Source organism: Danio rerio, chromosome 15, assembly GCF_049306965.1.
Source record: "Danio rerio strain Tuebingen ecotype United States chromosome 15, GRCz12tu, whole genome shotgun sequence".
Lineage (NCBI taxonomy): Eukaryota > Metazoa > Chordata > Actinopteri > Cypriniformes > Danionidae > Danio > Danio rerio.
Genome location: NC_133190.1, coordinates 39399485 through 39419592, shown reverse-complemented (window position 1 = coordinate 39419592; position 20108 = coordinate 39399485). Strand labels below are relative to the sequence as shown.

Here is a 20108-nt window from a genome sequence, read left to right as displayed (position 1 = left end):
CAGCTGTTTTTCAGTCATTTATAAGCCTCATGTCCATGTCAGAGGTACAATTCACTGATGTTTTCATCAGTCTTTTGGAGATTTAGTCATTGGTGACTTATACCAGGTTAGTGTCTGCTTTTATATTTGTTGTCGAATTAATATTTGCTTTTAGGGAAAATCTATTTGTTCACTTCTGCTATTTATACTTTGATTTGCATTTCAATTTATTTATTTCTTCCACATAACTGCACATTAATATAGAAACTGTATAAAGAGCAAACAAACGTACTGAAAGTTATAGGTACTGTACATTGTTATAGGTCAAAGATTCTAATATTCGGCACAAATCCATCCATTTCCCCTTGCTGGCTGTTCTTTCTATGAAACTATGCTGTTAACAATGTTCGGAAATCATACAATGTAATATGAACTGTATTTTGTATAAGAACTACATTTTAAGCATTCAGTAATGAATGGAATGTTAAGAATTACAAAACATAAGAAATACATGTCTTATAATGTTTTATTGTAGGACAGTCATGCAGCATGGTACTATATTTTAAAGATTCATTGAAAATACTGTATATTTTATAGTAAAGATACAATACTGTAATAAATATACAGCAAGATAAATTATTCTGTAAAGGTAGATACAGTATTTTTGCTGTAATTGATTTTAAAAAAAAAACGTTGCTTGGGAACTGCTGGCAGTATGTTACTGTGAATTCTACAGGTAATTGTTAACAGTGTACATCTTGAATAATTTGAACTTGAACTTAAATAACAGCTTTTTTTTCAATGGCAATATGGCATGATTTAAAAAAATATATATATAGGGTATGGGTTTTGTGCCATGAGGAAGGCTTTTAAGCCAAAATGTGTTGCCATTTATTTGATTTGTGACAAGTGTTGATGTTGAGTTCCCAGTATGTACTATACAGTATATATACAGCATGCACTGAGGAAAGCGTTGAGCTGAAATGTCTGTGCATTTATTTTTTGTGTAATGCAATTACTCAATGAGTGCAAATCATGACCTTGCGCACCATAATCAAATAACGCAGGAGCGCAGTGCATACTAAACTATTGTACTGTACAGTATATACATTTGAAAAACAAACTCTGGAGGAAGAAATTCAGTTGTAGAAAATGAATTCTGTATAAAAATCTGTAGATCTGTGCAGAGAGAGAGAGAGAGAGAGAGAGAGAGTCAAGTCGGGTCCTAAGAAGTGTGTAGTGAATTTAGCAAAAAATAAATGGTAACACTTTACAATAAGGGTTCATTAGTTAATGCATTTACTAACATTACCTAATAATGAACAACACACGTACAGCATTTATTAATCATAATTGAACATTTACTAATGCATTATTAACATTCAAGTCAATGCTTGTTAACATTAGTTAACGCACCATGAGTTAACATGAACTAACAATGAACTACTGTATTTTCATTAACTAACATTGACTAATATGAACAAATACAGGAGTAAATGTATTGTTCATTATTTGTTCATGTTAGTAAATGCATTAATACTAACTAATGAACCTTATTGTAAAGTGTGACCAAATAAATAAATAAACATTTCATATTATTATTTAATTAATTGTTTGATTTATTTATTTAGTTAAAAATATATACTTTTGAGGGTTTAATTCTTAATATTTAAGTTTTAGGCCCCTTAAAATACAATTTTTTTCTTATTGTTTTAAAATCATTTTAATTGAAATTTCTTTTTAATGGCCCCTATGTCCATCTAAGTCAGGTTAGGACATAAAATAAAAAGAGAAACTCGGTGAAGGAAGACAAAATATAATGGCAATTTTTTTAGCACACAATAATAGTTGTGGAAAATCAGATTTGTATAAAAATCTGTTGGTGTGCACGGAGAAAAAATCGGTAAATGTTAAAAAATATATAAATTTAAATATTAAATACTTACATTTAAATTCAATAATTTTAATATTTAAATTAAATAAATTAAAAAATCCAAGCGTGGAAAATAGATGTTTGGTTTATTATTTAATAGTTTTATTCAATGGAAACTGATACTTTTTAAAGCATTCAATAATGAAATTAATGATAAAAAATGTAAAAATAAATAATAAATAAGTCTTTTATAATATCATGAACTCCATTGTTGTCACTTTTGATCAGTTAAACCCTTTTTTAACCTCTAAAATACACTTAATTTATTTATTTGTTTTTTAAATAAATAAGTAATTGATTTTTAATGGCATTTTTAAAGTCAAGTTATGACATAATATTAAAAAATAATAAAACTATTCAGTTGTGGAAAATAAATTCTGTGTAAAAAAAAAAAAAATATGTAGCTGTGCACGGAGAGAGTCAAGGCAGCCCCCGAGGAGTGTTCAGTAAATGTTGCAAGATAAATTAAGTAAAAATAAATTAATAAAATGAAATAAAAGACAGGAGGGACAAATATGTTTGGTCTATTAATTAATTAATTAACTAATTTATTCATTCATTAATTAATTTATTTATTTAGTGTAAAATATATATTATTCGGTAATGAATAAAATCTTATAAGTTACTAAATACCTATATAATATTGTGAACACCATTGTTAACACTTTTGATCAGTTTAAATCTTTTAAGCCCTGTAAAATACACTTTCATTCATTTATTTTATTGTTTAATATATTTTTTTTGTTTTGTTTTAACGGCACCACATCCAGTCAAGTTATGTGACATAAAATAAAAAAGAAACTCAAAAAAAAAAAAAAAAAAAGCAACGATTTTCAACCCACAATCAAATATTCAGTTGTGGAAAATGAATTCTGTGTAAAAAAATCTGTTGCTGAGCGTGGAGAGAGAGTCCAGGCGGCCCCTGAGGAGTGTTCAGTATATAAAATAAAGTGAATAGTCTGTGCACTATTTATTATGCATGAGCATAAATGTTACAAAAGTGGTCGCCGCGGAGACTCGTTCCTTCACTTCAGTGTCGACAAGGGTACCAGAGTCCCCCAACGCACAAAACACACAAAGTACAAGACACGAATTAGAAAAGAGCAGCAGCGTGTTGTTCTAGATGTAGTCCATTAGAAAAACCACGTTTGCGCAGATGTTAAAGCTCATTAAATGCCGTCTAATGGCCAAACAGGAGGACACGATGACAGAGGTTGAACGCCATCATGTTACAAGTGTTCCTCTGCTTATTTTACAGTCAGCAGTTTCATCTCGTCCTCCCTGCTTTCACTCCTCCATCGCTGTCAGGTTATTCAGAAAGCGAGGGGAATGTGTGTTTGTGTGTACGGGAAGCCCCCGTTGGCATTTCTTCACCAAGAACATCTTCAGAGAAGAACCTTCAGACAAAGGCGAATAGTGGAGCACCAACAGGTAAGCCGCGTTTTCTCACATGCACATGTTTTATCACACTCAAAGGCTTCATATGTTTTTTTCCTCTGCCTTAAGAAGACTGGTAAGAGTGAGGAGATGGAGGCTTGAAAGAAGGCCTCTTTTCCTCTCTTCTCAGTCAGTTTTAAGTCGACTTCTGTGTCAAGGGGATGGCTGAGCGAGAAACGTAGGGTTTCTGTGTGGAAGCTAGGTTGAAACGGTGCAATAAAGAGTCAAAACAAAGAGGATTTGAACAGGTTTGGCTCTTCAGGAAGCTGTGAGTTTCTATTAGTGGCCTTTAACATATTAATTTTTAATGAGTGTAAATTGGATGGAATCTGTTGATGGCTGCTTGTTTGAGTGTGTTTGTGGTTGTTATATTGTGCTTATAATGTAATTGAGAACTGGAGATGTAATTTTTTTTTCGTGGTTTTCAACAGATGCTGGACTTAATTAATGCTCAGGATACTTGAATCTGCCTTATGTTGTGTTAGTGTATTTGTGGGAGTAGCCAAAAATACATCGCATGGCTCAAAAGTGTTGATTTTTCTTGTATGGGAAATTACTGTAAAAAAATCATGTTCTATGGCAATATTTTGCACATGTCTCACTGTAAATAGGACGAAACATAATTTTTGATTTATAATATACACTCACCTGCCACTTTATTAGGTACACCTGTCCAACTGCTTTTCAATGCAAATTTGCAATCAGTCAATCACATTGCAGCAACTCAATGCATTTAGGCTTAGAGTCATGGTCAAGATGATCTGCTGCAGTTTAAACAGAGCATCAGAATTGGGAAGAAAGGTGATTTAAGTGACTTTGAACGTGGCATGGTTGTTGGTGCCAGACGGGCTGTTTCAGTAATTAAGAATCTGCTTATCTACTGGGATTTCCATGCACAAACATGTCCCCCCCCCCACCTCTTCCCTGTCCTCTGGTATCAGATCCGATCCACAACGGCCGCCCAAAACCTGCTCCATAGTACAGTTACTAACCCAGTTCCCAACAAGTGTTATAATGTGCAATTAACCTCAAGTGTTATTCAGACACCTCACCCCCAAACTTCCAACAACCCCAAACCCCCCCACCCCGGGCTCCAGGATTTTCAGAGACAAAATGTTGGCAGGTATGGTCTAGGGTTTACAGAGAATGGTCCGGGAAAAAAAGAAAATATCCAGTGAATGGCAGTTCTGTAGGAGCAAATGCCTTGTTGATGCCAGAGGTCAGAGAAGCATGGTCAGACTGGTTCCAGCTGATAGAAAGGCATCAGGAAAAACGTTGCCTGGTCTGATGAGTCTTGATTTCTGCTGCAGCATTCGGATGGTAGGGTCAGAATTTGGCGTCAACAACATGAAAGAATGGATCCATCCTGCCTAGTATCAATGGTTCAGGGTGATGGTGGTGGTGTAATGGTGTGGGGGATATTTTCTCGGCACACTTTTGGGCCCATTATTACCAATTGAGTATCGTGTCAACGCCACAGCCTGCCTGAGTATTGTTGCTGACTATGTCTTTGTCTTCTGATGGCTACTTTTAGCAGAATAGAGTCATAAAGATAACAGATACTTGCATATTGGTTTTATTTCCTCACTTATTGCACACAACAAATCATAATGCATGCAATGGTGTAAAAAAGTGTTTGCTTCAGATCATTTATCAAATTTAAATATTAGTCCACAATAACACAAATAAACACATCATGCAGTTTTTGGTATTAAAGGAAAACAAAATCCAAGACTACATAGCCCTGTGTGAAAAAGTGTTTGCCCCCTGTTAAAACATAACTCGTGTTTATCACACCTGAGTTCAATTTTTCTTTATTAGGCCACATTTTTTTTTGTACAGTGAACTCATTGTCATGTTCAAGAAACCAGTCTAAGATGATTCATGCTTTATAATATGGCGCATAATCCTGCTTGCAGTGCACTGTGGTCATAAAGGGATGGAGATGGTCGGCAGCAATACTCGGGTTGGCTGTGGTGTTGACACGATGCTCAATTGGTACTATTGGGCCCAAATTGTGCCAAGAAAATATCCCCCACACCATTACACCACCACCAGCCTGAACCATTGAGACAAGGCAGATAGATCCATACTTTCATGTTCTGACCCTACCATCCGAATGAAAAGAAAGCAGAAATCGAGACTCATCAGACCAGGCAACATTTTTCCAATCTTCTATTGTACAATTTGGTGAGCCTGTGCAAATTCTCTTGCAGCACCTAGGCCTGATTAGCCCCACACCTGTTCACAATCAAGATATTATTTTAATAGGAACTCCCTGACAAAGTGAAGTAGACCAAAAGATCCTCAAAAGTTTCTCCGAGATCCAACGAAATTCAAAAACAAATCTTTAAAATGATAAGAAATCAGTGTTCAAACATTTTTTTTTTTACCCCACGGTAATGTAATAACTAGTAGTTTGTCTGTCAGGGATGTTTACAGTGTAAATAAGCTGATGTTGTAAAAAAATGTTTTATAGACACAGAGAAAACAGACACATTTAAAACTGAATAGCATTACTGTTGTTTTGATGTTTGAAGCCCCCTTTTCATCTTTGACCCATATATTGACTGTAACCACAACTAAATGATTTTTTTATAATGTGCTACTACAAAGCACATTCAAGCCTGTAGATGCCGGATGTGAAACATGTTCTTGGATTTGCAAGAAAAAAAAAAAAAAACATGCATGTCCCAGTCTGAGTGCAGAGCCGGTCTCATTTTCTGCACATTGGGGAATTTCATGCTGTTTTTTTTTTTTTTTTTCATCCAGTAGGCCCAGGCTTGAGTGTAGGCTTGTTTGATGATATGATGGAAAAAAACAAAAACATTAAAAATATACCTGGCCCGGTCAGTGTGTGTGATTCCTCTCTGACCCAGTCAGACACCCTACCAGCTTTGTACCTACAGCAAATCTAATTTCATGTCTTTCAGCATTGGCTCTTCTGAAGACACAAGGAGACTGACAAGGACTTATATATGAGATGTAAACAAACAAGCATCAGTTGTCAGTGTGAGCGATGACATCCGTGTCTGTGTGCAGAAATCATATTGACATGTGAATGAAGCAACCTGAATGTGCACAGATTACAGTTCTGTTCAATCGATCAGCAGATACGATCTTTCTTATTCTGAAAGACATTACTGTGACAATAATCCACTAGAAAAATGACACTAAGATATTAAAATGCACATTTGTTGTTGTTTTAGATCATATTTTAGTGTTGATGTTAGCTAATATACTTCTAAAACAGTGTTTCTCAACCACATTCCTAAAGCACCACCATCTCTGCACATTTTCAATGTCTCCTTAGCCGAAGACACCTGATTCAGATCTTTAGCTCATTAGCAGAGTTTGCAGGACCTGTAATGGGTGTGACAGACAAAAGGGGGCATCCACAACATGCAGTGCTGGTGGTCCTAAAGGAACGTGGTTGAGAAACACTGCTCTAGACTTTTCATTAATACAGAATGAAAAGGTAACATTGTGAAACGATTCTGTGACTTAATATGCTTAATGTGTTTTAAGAGATATATATTTTAAAAAATCCCAATGTTCAGATTCAACATGGACACAGTACATTTAGGTGATCGTAAATCAGATCTTAAAAGCGATTTCTTAAAAAAAAAAGAAGCTGTTTTTTAAACTTTATATTCATCAAGTCCTGAAGTAAAAAGGCATCACAGGGTATACTGAAATAATACACAGCAAAAGTAGTTTTTAGCTGTTAATTATTAAATAAAAAAGTGCAGATAATAACTGATTATGATTTATTTGAGTACATACAAAACTATTAGTCCCCCTGTTAAAATTATAAAAAAAAAAAAAAAAAATTATTTATTTATTAAATGATGTTTGACAAAGCAAGTGAAAGAGAAATTATTATTTCTTTTATTTTGGCTGTAATAAAAGCAGTTTTTATTTTAGAAGTACAACTATTTTAAAATGTACTTACTGGCCACTTTATTAGGTACACTTTTCTAGAACCGGCTTGGACCCCCTTTTGCCTTCAGAACTGCCTTAATCCCTAATGGCATAAATACAACAAGGTACTGGAAATGTTCCTCAGAGATTTTTGTCCCTATTGACATGATAACATCACGCAGTTGCTGCTGAATTGTACTATGACGCAAATCTCCCGTTCCACATCCCAAAGGCACTCTATTGGATTGAGATCTGGTGACTGTGGAGGCCATTTGAGTACAGTGAACTCATTGTCATGTTCAAGAAACCAGTCTGAGATGATTCACGCTTTATGACATGGCACGGCATCCTGCTTGAAGTCGCCATCAGAAGATGGGTACACTGTGGTCATAAAGGGATGGAGATGGTTGGCAACAATACTCAGGTAGGCTGTGGTGTTGACTCGATGCTCAATTGGTACTAATGGGCCCAAAGTGTGCCAAGAAAATTTCCCCTACACCATTACACCACCACCACTCTGAACCGTTGATACAAGACAGGATAGATCCATACTTTCATGTTCTGATCCTACCATCGGAATGTCGCAGCAGAAATCGAGACTCATCAGACCAGGCAACATTTTTCCAATCTTCTATTGTCCAATTTGGTGAGCCTCTGCTAACTGTAGACGTAGTTTCCTGTTTTTAGCTGACAGCAATGGCACCCGGTGTGGTCTTTTGCTGCTGTAGCCCATCCGCCTCAAGGTTGGTCGTGTTGTGTGTTTAGAGATCACAATTCTCCTCTTACCTCATTAATAACATCATTTGCGCCTACAGAACTGATGCTTACTGGATAATTTTTTAGGACCATTCTGTAAACCCTAGATATGGTTGTGCGTGAAAATTCCAGTAGATCAGCAATTTCTGAAATACTCAGACCAGTCTGTCTGGCAACAACATCCATTCCTCATTCAAGTTACATAAATCACCTTTCTTCTCCATTCTGATGCTCAGTTTGAACTGCAGCAGATCGTCTTGGCCATGTGTATATGCCTAAATGCATTGTGTTGCTGCCATGTGATTGGCCGATTAGAAATTTGTGTTAACAAGCAGTTGGACAGGTGTACCTAATAAAAAATAAAAATAAAATAAAAATAGGGGGCTAATAATTCTGACTTCAACTGTATGTATTCACACACCCACACACACACACACACACACACACACACACACACACACACACACACACACACACACACTCACACTCACACTCACACACTAGTATCTTATGAGAAAAGTAGGTAGAAAAATAGTATGTTAAATTATGTAATGTCACCATGACAAAGACAAAACAAGTGAGTTATTATAAATTTGTAAGTAAAACTATTATGTTTAAATATGTGTTGAAAAAATATTTTCTCTGTTAAGCAGCACTTGGTAAATTAGTTTGACTTTAACTATATATAATTCAATTTATCTTGTAATTTCAGTGTATTTTATTTGCCTAGTTCTATTTACACAGTATGTCTTGAAGGTATCATTCATTTGATTTCAAACCTCAAGATTGTGTGTTATCTTCCTCAGTCTGTTAAGATAATTTCATCCTTAGTGCAGCCGCAGTAGCATAACTTGTCAAGACACGGAAACATGAACAAAACAAATAGCTAAAATTAATGAATTAATTCCCTTTTTCTGTGCCGTGGTAATATTTTCCCTACAATTAAGGCTGTTGTTTGTCTTCAGGGACGCGGGAGAAGGGAGGTTGGACAGGCCTGAAGAGAGAACGTCTCATTAAAGACCTGGACAGAAACGCTGAGTCATTGAGAAGAGCTGCTTTCACTGATCTCCCTGACAGCCTCCTCGCACTCGCCAAAATAAGGTTTGTGTCAAAAAGAAAAGAGGAGAGAGAAGTTAATTTTGCCAACGAGCGCTGACTAGCACAGCGGTGAAGTCAGAACAAAAACTGCGAGTTTCTCTTTTGATTAGTCTGTGGCTCACTTGGGGAACATTACAATAAGAAAAAGTGAAGAGGGATTTAAAAAAAAACACTTTTGAGAAAAATCAGGGCTCATTCATGGGGGTTTTAAGATTTTTTTGCAGGGGCATGAGCTCAAGTAGAGTCATACCAGTCATATTGTGTGCTTTTTTTTTTTTTTTGCGGAACTAAAGTTTTCTTCTGAGATCTTGTTAAGGCAGTAAAGAGACTGACAGGTAGCCGGTTAATGGGTGAATAAGAACCTGACATACGTTCTTCGTGGACATCTAGTTGTGTCTTGTCAGTGGTAGGAATTAGATTTTTATTAGCTTGTTAGTGTCATATCCATAACACTTCAATTAAAGGTTAAGTTCAGCCAAAGAAACAACACTTCTGTCATCTTTTACTCATCCTCATGTCATTCCATAGCCATCTTTAGAGCACAAGAAGATATTTTAATGAAAACTGAATCTGACCCCTCACTGCACTCAAAAAATGAGTGCTGTTTGTTCAAACGACTTGGTTAAATTGAGCTGGAACAATAGAATTCTTGTGTTTGTGGGGGGGGCAACTTATTTTTTTTCATGCTGACTCCACTTATATTTATAAAAACAATACGTTAACTAACTTAATTCCTTCATGTTGTCCCAGAACAAATTGATTTTGTGGAACAGTGTGTCACAAAAATTTTGGGTTTCATAATGTTTCTATTTTAAAATCACAATTGTATAAACAAATGAACTGCTTTATTTGTGCCAAACAGAAATGCACATCTTGACTAAAAATGTTGTCTTTTAGTATCAAAAATTAAAGTCTTTATTCACTATTGAAGTTGCATCCCAAATGATACACTATATCCACTTATAGACTTAATCATGTAGTGCACAAACTCAAGAAGCATCTTCTATATGATCGAAAACGAATGTGTTGTTTTCACAAAAATTGCTTTAGATTTAAGTGAGTTTTTCCTAAAACAAGTGAAATAATCTTGTTTTTACTTTGAAATAAAATTATTTTGCCGACCCCACTAGCAGATTATGTGGATCACTTTTTTATTACTATTTTAATACCAGTTTCAATCAACAAAACACATAAAAGAAAATGTTTTAAAAATATTTAATCAATAAACGCTTATGTTTTTGGTATGGACAAAACATTCACATGCTGCACACTTTGTGATTTACTTAAATATATATCACCACCTATTATTACTGCTTGTTAACACAAATTTCAGCCAATCGCATGGCAGCATTTAGGCATGTAGATATGGTCTAGACGATCTGCTGCAGCTTAAACTGAGCATCAGAATGGGGAAGAAAGGTGATTTAGTTGACTTTGAGCGTGGCATGATTGTTTTTGCCAGACGGGGGTGGTCTGAACATTTCAGTAACTGTTGATCTACTGGGATTTTCAAGTGAAACCCTCTCTAGGGTTTACAGAGAATGCTTTAAAAAAGAGAAAATATCTATTGAGTGGCAGTTCTGTAGGCACAAATGCCTTGTTGATGTCAGAGGAGAATGGCCAGACTGGTTTGAGCTGATAAAAAAGGCAACAGTAACTCAAATAACCACTTGTTACAACTGAGGTATGCAGAAGAGCATCTCTGAACCACATCCAACCTTGAGGCGGATGGGGTTTAGCTGCAGAAGACCACACCGGGTGCAACTTCTGTCAGCTAAAAACAGGAAACTGAGGCTACAATTCGCACAGGCTCACCAAAATTGAACAATAGAAGATTGGAGAAACGTTGCCTGGTGTGATGAGTCTCAATTTCTGCTGCGACATTCGGATGGTAGGGTCAGAACATGAAAGCATGAATCTACCTTCCTTGTATTAGTGCTTCAGGTGGTGGTGTAATGGTGTGGGGATATTTTCTTGGCCTATTAGTACCAATTGAGCATTGTGTAAACGCCACAGCCTAACCAAGTATTGTTGCCGACCATGTCCATCCCTTTATGACCACGGTGTACCCATCTTCTGATGGCTGCTTCCAGCAGAATAATGCACCATGTCATGGGCAAATGATCTCAGACTGGTTTTGTCGAACATGACAATGAGTTCACTGTACTCAAATGGCCTCCACAGTCACCAGAACTCCAATAGATCCAATTGAGCACCTTTGGGATGTGGTGGAATGGGAGATTCACATCATGGATGTGCAGCAGACAAATCTGCAGCAACTGCCTGATGTCATCATGTCATTATGGACCAAAATCTCTGAGGAGTATTTCCAGTGCCTTGTTGAATCTATGCCACAAAGGCTTAAGGCAGTTCTGAAGGCAAAAGCGGGTCCAACTGTGTCCCTAATAAAGTGGCCTGTGAGTGTATATACTGTATTACCGAAAACACTTCTTTAGAATGTTATGTTTTCATTTAAGATTATTAGGACTAACCTAAAGAAGAATTAAAATTCTTGAAATATTTAAAGCCTGGAAACAGCTTCCGACTTGCCAATAAATTTCATTTATTTATTGGGTTTATTTAAAGTGTTCTAATTTAGCTTTACATTTGGGTTATTTTTTTGTCCCTCATACATATTGTGTAAACATGACTTACCAGTAATTATCTGACACAGTTTTACAGTGCATTAGCAAAGGCATGTTATATAAATGTCTTCATTTTCTCTTTATCCATTTGTTTTAATAAAAGTTTTAATCTTGATTTGTGACTTTAATTTGCATGCTTTTGCTTCCAGTTGTTTATCATAATCATAAACGCTGGTTTGTGGTGAAGTTAAAGTAATTAAATGTTCCATGAAAGCTGTAATTTTGCATTACTGTTTCAAAAGTGAAATATTTAAAAGCAAATCTATTTCATCACTTTATATAGTGCATCTGTATGTTTGAAAGCGTTTCAGCATTGAAGCACGTTGCAACCTTCAGCTATTTTGCACTTTGCAACCTTGAGAATTGAAATGTCAACAAAGTAACAGTTACTTTACTGAAAGCAAACCATTTTCCAGACTGAATTAAAATTCAGCTTAGCTTTAGCTCAAAGAATGCTGTGTTTAAAACATATACAGTTGAATTATTAGTCCTCCTGACTTATTAGACCCCCTGTATATTTTTCCCGAAAAGCAGATTTTTTTCAACACATTTCTAAACATAAAAGTTTTAATAACTAATTTCTAATTTCTAATTTCTGATTTCTTTTATCTTTGCCACAATGACACAACAAATATTTTACTGGACATTTTTCAAGATACCAGAATTCAGCTTAAAGTGACATTAAAAGACTTAACTGGGTTAATTAGGTTAACAAGGAAAGTTAGATTAATTAGGGAAATCATTGACAATCAGTATATGTACAGTATATACAGTTGAAGTCAGAATTATTAGCCCCCCTTTGATATTTTTTCTTTTTGAAATATTTCCCAAATTGTGTTTAACAGAGCAAAGAAATTGTCAAAGTATGTCTTATAATAAAGTCTTATTTGTTTTATAATTCAGCTAGAATAAAAGCAGTTTTAATTTTTTAAAGCCATTTTAAGGATAAAATTATTAGCCCCTCTAAGCTAGATTTATTTCGATAGTCTACAAAACAAACCATCGTTATACAATAACTTGCCTAATTACCCTAACCTGCCTAGTTAACCTAATTAACCTAATTAAGCCTTTAAATGTCACTTTTATTTTAAATCGAATAGTGTAAGTGTCTTGAAAAATATCTAGTCAAAAATTATTTTCTGTCATCATGGCAAAGATAAAATAAATCAGTTATTAGAAATATATATATATATATATATATATATATATATATATATATATATATATATATATATATATATATATATATATATATATATATATATATATATATATATATATATATATATATATAGTGTGTGTGTGTGTGTGTATATATATATATATATAGCGTTTATTCTAGCCAAAATAAAACAAAAAATACACTACCTGACAAATTAGTGGTATCATTTGGTATGAAAAGTGGCTTATACAAAAGGCCTCTAGATTACGCTTATTTTATCAAAATAAAATATGATCATGCCTTGATTTAAAATTTTTTAATTAGGACAGTGAGGTCTGACTTTGCTTAGACAAAAGTCTTGTCACTGAATAGATATAATGTTCAATATAGAATATAAAGTAATGGTGCGGTGGAAACAGAATGAATATTGTGTTTAACTCCCATGAGCTTGGAATATTGCATCCATACATCTCTGCAGTGACTCATAACTTAATAATAAAGTCATCTGGAATGACAAAGAAAGAATTCTTGCAGGACTCCCAGAGTTCATCAAAATTCTTTGGATTCATCTTCAATGCCTCCATCTTACCACAGACATGCTTAATAATGTTCATGTCTGGGGACTGGGCTGGCCAATCCTGGAGCACCTTGACCTTCTTTCAGGAACTTTGATGTGGAGGCTGAAGTATGAGAAGAAGTGCTAATCTGCTGAAGAATTTGCCCTCTCCTGTGGTTTGTAATGTAATGGGCAGCACAAATGTCTTGATACCTCAGGCTGTTGAAGTTGCCATCCTCTCTGCAGATCTCTCGTATGGCCCCATACTGAATGTAACTCCAAAACCACGATTTTTCCTTCAACAAACTTGACTGATTTCTGTGAGGATCTTGTGTCCATGCGGGTTCTATTGGGTCTTCTGCAGTTCTTGTGATGATTGGGATGCAGTTCAACAGATGAATCATCTGAAAAATCTACCTTCTGACACTTTTCCAAATTAGAAGTCAAGTTATTATGTGTTGCTCTTACCACTGGGAAAGACGGCAAGACTTTTGTCAGGTAGTGTATTTTCTCCAGAAGAAAATATATTATTCCTTGTTCTGTTAAACATCATTTAGGAAATATTTGAAAAAAAAAAAAGACTTAAACTATACATGTCTACTTCTCTTATCAACCTGGAAAAGAATGTAAAAATGCTTTTCCCAGCCTCCCAAATTACAACGTGCCCCAGTGCAAAAAAATAAGAGTATTGTTTTTACAGGGATGCTTAGAGCCTGTGCCCCCAATACTGATGAAAGACGAAAAACCTCCCCAAGCGCATGTGACGAAAGAAGACAGAGCGGGAAATAAAGGGATATGTTTAAAGAATGTCTAAATACAGCATGCGAGCGCTCCGACTGAAAGCCCTCCATCCATTCCCCTTTGCGAGGAGGGAGAGATTGCGTTCACAGTTTGGCGTCTGGGACTGTTTGCGGGCACAGAGTATAATTGAGTGTGAGTTAATTCCTATCAAAGCCCATTGGACTGCAACTAATGGACCGAGGGAGATGCCTCAAGGAGCCAGCGCTTTCAATTTCTTTTGTTTATTTAGATGGGAAAATGTTTAGTTTTTAATTAAGTAAATCACTATTATTTGTTCCAGTGTGGTTGGTAATTTGAAGAGATTGCAACCTGACTTGAAATGCAAGCGCTATTGGCTTTGAGAGAGAGAGAGATAGTGAGTGAGTTCTGGAGGAGGCTAAAGCGTGGTGTAATGGCCGTGAACCCGAGAGAGCTCTTTCCATACGGTATAGAAACACTCCCTGGGCTTCACTTTGAAGTGTTCCTGAGGTTCTCTCTGAAATCTTGAACTTATTCAAAGGGAGCGCTTCAATGGAGCACGAAGGTAAAAAAAAAGAAAAAAAAATCAAGAGGAGCCAGTGTAATGTCCTAGACCTTAGTAAGTGCGGTGACTATATGTATGTGCGTGTGTGTTTACATATGTCTCTTTCTGTCTGATTTGTTACAGATTTATTTTGACGCCGTGGACCAATTGGCGGCGATGGATTCCTGGCTTTCTCTAGTCTTCTTGAGTGGCTGTTTTTTGCTTCTTGTGGATTTCAAAGGTAGAGTTTGAAACCAAAAGGCCAAATATGACTCTTTTGTATTCATTAATTGATGTGTTTGTGTGATTACACCAGAGTATTTAATCTAAACTGTGTAATGAAACCTGTGAGTCATTACAGCAATATTGCGTTTGTAGCTTCGCTGTTAACAACACTTTTCATGCACTGGTGTAATTATCCGCCAAAGGTGCTGTATTAAATGAATAAATATAATCCTTTATCAAACACAAGCATATTTATACAAAGAAGCAAATGCCAAAAAAAGGTTTAGCATAGCTTGTTTAAACTGCTTTATATTAAATTATTATATTACAAACCAAAGCACTTTCAAAAATGTACAACAGTAGACTAAATTAACAACCACCGATCACCTTGAAATGCAGGTAGGATAAAAATGTTGCCACAAAAAGAAAACAAAAGGGAGATTTATCCAATGGGATCCTTTCATTTTTAACATATACACCACCTGAAAAAAAGGCTTGTCGTCGATCCCGGTTGTAAAAGGAACAAATAATGACTTCACTTCTAGTTGATAATTTGTAAAAGAGTCAGAAGGTAGATTTTTCCGATGATTCATCTGTTGATCTAAATCCCAATCGTCACAAATACTGCAGAAGACCTATTGAAGACAGCATGGACCCAAGATTCTCACTGAAATCAGTCAAGTTTGGTAAAGAAAAAATCATGGTTTGGGGTTACGTTCATCAAGAGATTCTTCAGCAGGATAGCGCTCCTTCTCATACTTCAGCCTCCACATCAAAGTTCCTGAAAGCAAAGAAGATCAAGGTGCTCCAGGATTGGCCAGCCCAGTCCCCAGATACGAACATTATTGAGCATGTCTGGGGTAAGATGAAGGAGGCAATGAAGATGAATCTAAAGAATCTTGATGAACTCTGGGAGTCCTGCAAGAATGCTTTCTTTGTCATTCCAGACGACTTTATTAATAAGTTATTTGAGTCATTGCAGAAATGAATGGATGCAGTCCTCCAAGCTCATGGGAGTCATACACAGTATTTATTATTTTGCCACTGCACCATGACTTTATATTCTATACTGTACATTATTTCTGTTCAGCGACAAGACTTTTGTCTAAGTTGAAAGTTGAAATTATTGACACACCATCTTATAAACACACACGATTATGTGTTAAGTGTTTCAAAAGACGCAAGATGCGAGCGTAAAGATAATGCACGTCTATCAAGCAAGTTGAAGTACATTGGAACAGAAAATCGTGTACTGTGTGAATGGCATTTAGACTCTTTACTTGGTGTGTTTGGGTTCTACAGATTTTTATAGATAAGATTGTGAAATAATGGCAGCACAAATTTTTATGCAATAAACGCTCTTTATTTTGATGTATAGCCATATACCGCCTGACTTTATTTTATGACAAGGACATTTTCCCTTTCATGTTTCCAAAGTGCTAAATACTTAGTTATCTATGCCGTCGAAAGAGTAATATCACAAGTATTTTTTGTTACACAAGAGATAGACTTGCTTATATAAAATGTCCTCGAATAGTTCCTGTGTGTCACACTGAATGTATGTCTAGGCAATTTGGCCCACAAGCAAATGTTCAAATCTTCTACTCTCACAGCTACATGCGGTAAATGCTCCCTTACCGCTTCTGCGCTGCTTGACAAAACTGCATCTGAATGGAAAGAATGGCCGAGGCAATTTACTGTAATGATTGCTTGTTGCATTTTCCCATTCTTCCACCATATACACAGTTTCGCGCGTCTGAACTGACTTCATCCTACTTGGTCTGAGAAGCTTTTGACATAGAAAACCAGGCCGCCCTCGCTCGGCTGTTCACCATCTTGCTGTGAGCTTTTATCTCGTAATAATTGTGCTCCCTGTCTATTAGCAGGCTCCAACAATCAAGTTTAGTGGAGATGAAATTGGTTACAGTATGCCAAGGCTCGGTTTGGAGTGGATGGTACCATATGTTGTTGCATGGCACCGTGGAAAATAATCTCTGTCTGCAATGATCTTGTTGGCTGTAATGTGTCTGGACTTTAAAAGAATGATGCTGCAACTCCTGTTTTATAAGGAGAAATAAAAACAGCAGTTAGCAGTCATTTTATGAAGAATGAAAACGATTAAATCCGCAGTTGCACTAAAAATGATTTGAATCCAATGTTTTAATGAAACCTTTCTTTAAATTCCAACCCAGGCTCTTTCCGATAACATACCCCTGTATACATTTCTGGAGAGCACCAAATACATCCCAGGAGCTCCTTTTTTTTTTTTTTTTTTGCAGTTTTTTGCAGTTTTTGTTTTCACGAATGCACCAGAGGCTGCTCTGTGCACTTTTTGATATCTCAAATATCTCTCACGAGTGCTATTCGTGCCTGCTCTTCTTGTGAAAATCCACCTGTTGACTGGCTAAATGACTGATCAATACCCCAATACACCCCTTTCCCTAAAACCAACTGACAGTGTTTTAAAAAGCACAGATTGACCAGTGCCTACCCACTTCCCTAAACCCAACCGACACACCGACAGTGTTCATTCATTCATTCATTCATTCATTCATTCATTCATTCATTCATTTTTTTTTTCTGCTTAGTCCCTATCTGGGGTCGCCACAGTGGAATAAACCACCAACTTAACCAGCATGTTTTTCCACAGCGGAAAACACTGCAGACAATTTAGCCTACTCAATTCACCTGTACAGCACGTCCCTGGACTGTGGGGGAAACCGGAGCACCCAGAGGAAACCCACGCGAAAGCAGAGAGAACATGCAAACTCCACATAGAAATGTCAAATGAGCCAAGGCTCGAACCAGCGACCCAGCAACCTTCTTGCTGTGAGGTGATATCACTACCTACTGCGCCATTGCGTCGCCATCGACAGTGTTTTCAAAAGCAGTTCAGAAAAAGAAAAAACTTCACTGCAGCCTGATTTTTACCACGTTTTCAGATTTTACCACCTTCTCACCCTGTTGTTTACTTGTTTATTTTTTGGCTTTTGATTTTGTCTTACCCACTTTCTGGAACCGTCAACTCCGCTCGTCACCTACGTTGAAACATTTAGATGCAGAGTTACTGGACAAAGTGGTAAAATGGGAAAAGCCGTTCACATGGAGGCAAGCGATCAGCTGTTAAGCACAAAAAGGAATGGTGTTATACCGCCCTGTAGCATTTGTTTTAAAGACGAAATGCAGCCATAAGTTCCTCTGGCTACATAATTCGCAATCTCCAGAAATGTATAAAATGCTCGTTGTTAATTTCAGTTTGCTCTGTCATGTATTTTAATAATTTATTTATTCAATTTTTTGTTTTACTTTAATGTACTCTGCTGTTTACTTTTGCAATTTACTTAATTTTTACTTTTTTTATTATATATAGTTCATATATATCATAATATTTTTAGGAAGAAATAAAAAAAAAACTATGAAAACGATCATTTAATTTAATGCCATTTAATGTTTAGGTAGAAAAAAAATAAAATAATAATAATAATAATAATAATAATAATAATAAACAATTACCTGTAATTGTAAAGATGATTTTTTAAATACAATGCAATTCATTTCTTATTTAAATTATTTAGGAATTGTGAAGCTAACATGTTGAGTTGAAATTATAATATTTTCTGTAAAATAATGATTTCTCTAAGAAATAAAAAGTGTATAAATGTGTAAAAAAAATTTATTACTTATAGATCAAGATTGGGAAACGCGGTCGTGCAGTGTTGTTGGTAGGGCTGTCACCTCACAGCAAGAGGGTCGCTGGTTTGAGCCTCAGCTGGGTCAGTTGGCATTTCTGTGTAGAGTTTGTATGTTCTCCCCGATTCGCATGGGTTTCCTCTGGGTGCTCCGGTTTTCCCCACAGTCCAAAGACCTGCAGTACAGGTGAATTGGATAGGATATATTGTCCGTAGTGTATGAGTGTAAATGAGTGCGTATGGATGTTTCCCAGAGATGTGTTGCAGCCGGAAGAGCATCCACTGTGGTAAACGTGCTGGATAAGTTGGCAGTTCATTCCACTGTGGCGACTCCGGGTTAATAAAGGGACTAAGCCGAAAAGAGAATGAATGAATCAAGTTTATTTATTTTTAAATAATTCAGTAAATGAAAGTAGTGTATTGTAGGTGCACATATGTTGATCGTTGGTTTTGACACATTTGTTCCTTGAACGACTCAGTGATAAAATGAAATGTCCATACCTTTGCAAATAAAGTTGGATATTACAATCCATTTATTGTCCATTTTGTTAAAAGTAAACCTAAATAACCATAAACCCATTGTGTCCGAAATCGAATTCTTCCATACTATAGAGTACACTAAAATCTGTATGTGAGCTGAGTAGTTTGTCTGAATTCATAGGCTGTGTCCGAAACCGCCTACTACTCAGTAGGTACTGCATTTGAATTTGAACGTACTACCCGGCCATTAGAAAAACATGTTCTTTACAGTATGAATGTAAGAAGTATGAATGGAATTCGAACGTACTACATCTGCCATTTTGTCATGGTTATGTGACCTACCTGTGTCATGAATTCTCTCGCGGGGCATCATGGGATAGTGCAGCATGCATGGGATACGCACTTCAGAATCTCGCCGTAAGTAGTGAGTCATCCGAGTACTTCTCGCTTACAGATTTTCGAATTCTATGAATTCAGACATACTACTCGGCTCACTTACTGATTTTAGCGAACTATATAGTATGAAAGTATGCGGTTTCAGAGGTAGCCATAGAATTCAAAAAATTTGTATTGGTGAAATACCCGCGTGACCTACTATTTGAAAAGTGTGCATCAGAATTTTTTAATGGGAGTAAAGTGTTGCAACTGATGAAGGTAGGTCATGTGAGCATGACATAATGGCGAATGAAACGCATCTGAGTTCCATACATACTACTCAAATTCATACTGTATAGAATGTACTTTTCTAATGGTTCAAATTCAAATGCAGTATTTACATAGTAGGTTATTTCGGACGCAGCCATTTTACACGTCCAGCACGGTCAAAGTTTCTTCTATGCCCCAACACCCAAGCCCTTGCTAGGAGAACATAATTACACTACATTATACACCCTCTAGTGGTCCGAAAGACTTTACAACCAA

The 20108-nt window shown here is 36.1% G+C and overlaps 1 protein-coding gene across 12 annotated transcripts in view; it reads left to right on the top strand.

The window, feature by feature from the left end:
- nphs1 (NPHS1 adhesion molecule, nephrin) overlaps positions 1–20108 on the top strand; it is a 483647-nt gene that overhangs the window by 296795 nt on the left and 166744 nt on the right. For 8 of the 12 annotated variants that reach the window (XR_012390576.1, XM_073923252.1, XM_073923250.1 and 5 more), the window contains 3 exons: positions 3171–3343; positions 8995–9130; positions 14938–15034. Coding sequence is in view for 9 of the 12 variants with exons in the window: in XM_073923252.1 (XP_073779353.1) it covers positions 14971–15034 (64 nt within the window). In the remaining 3 variants the exon portion in view is untranslated. 12 annotated transcript variants of the gene reach the window in all.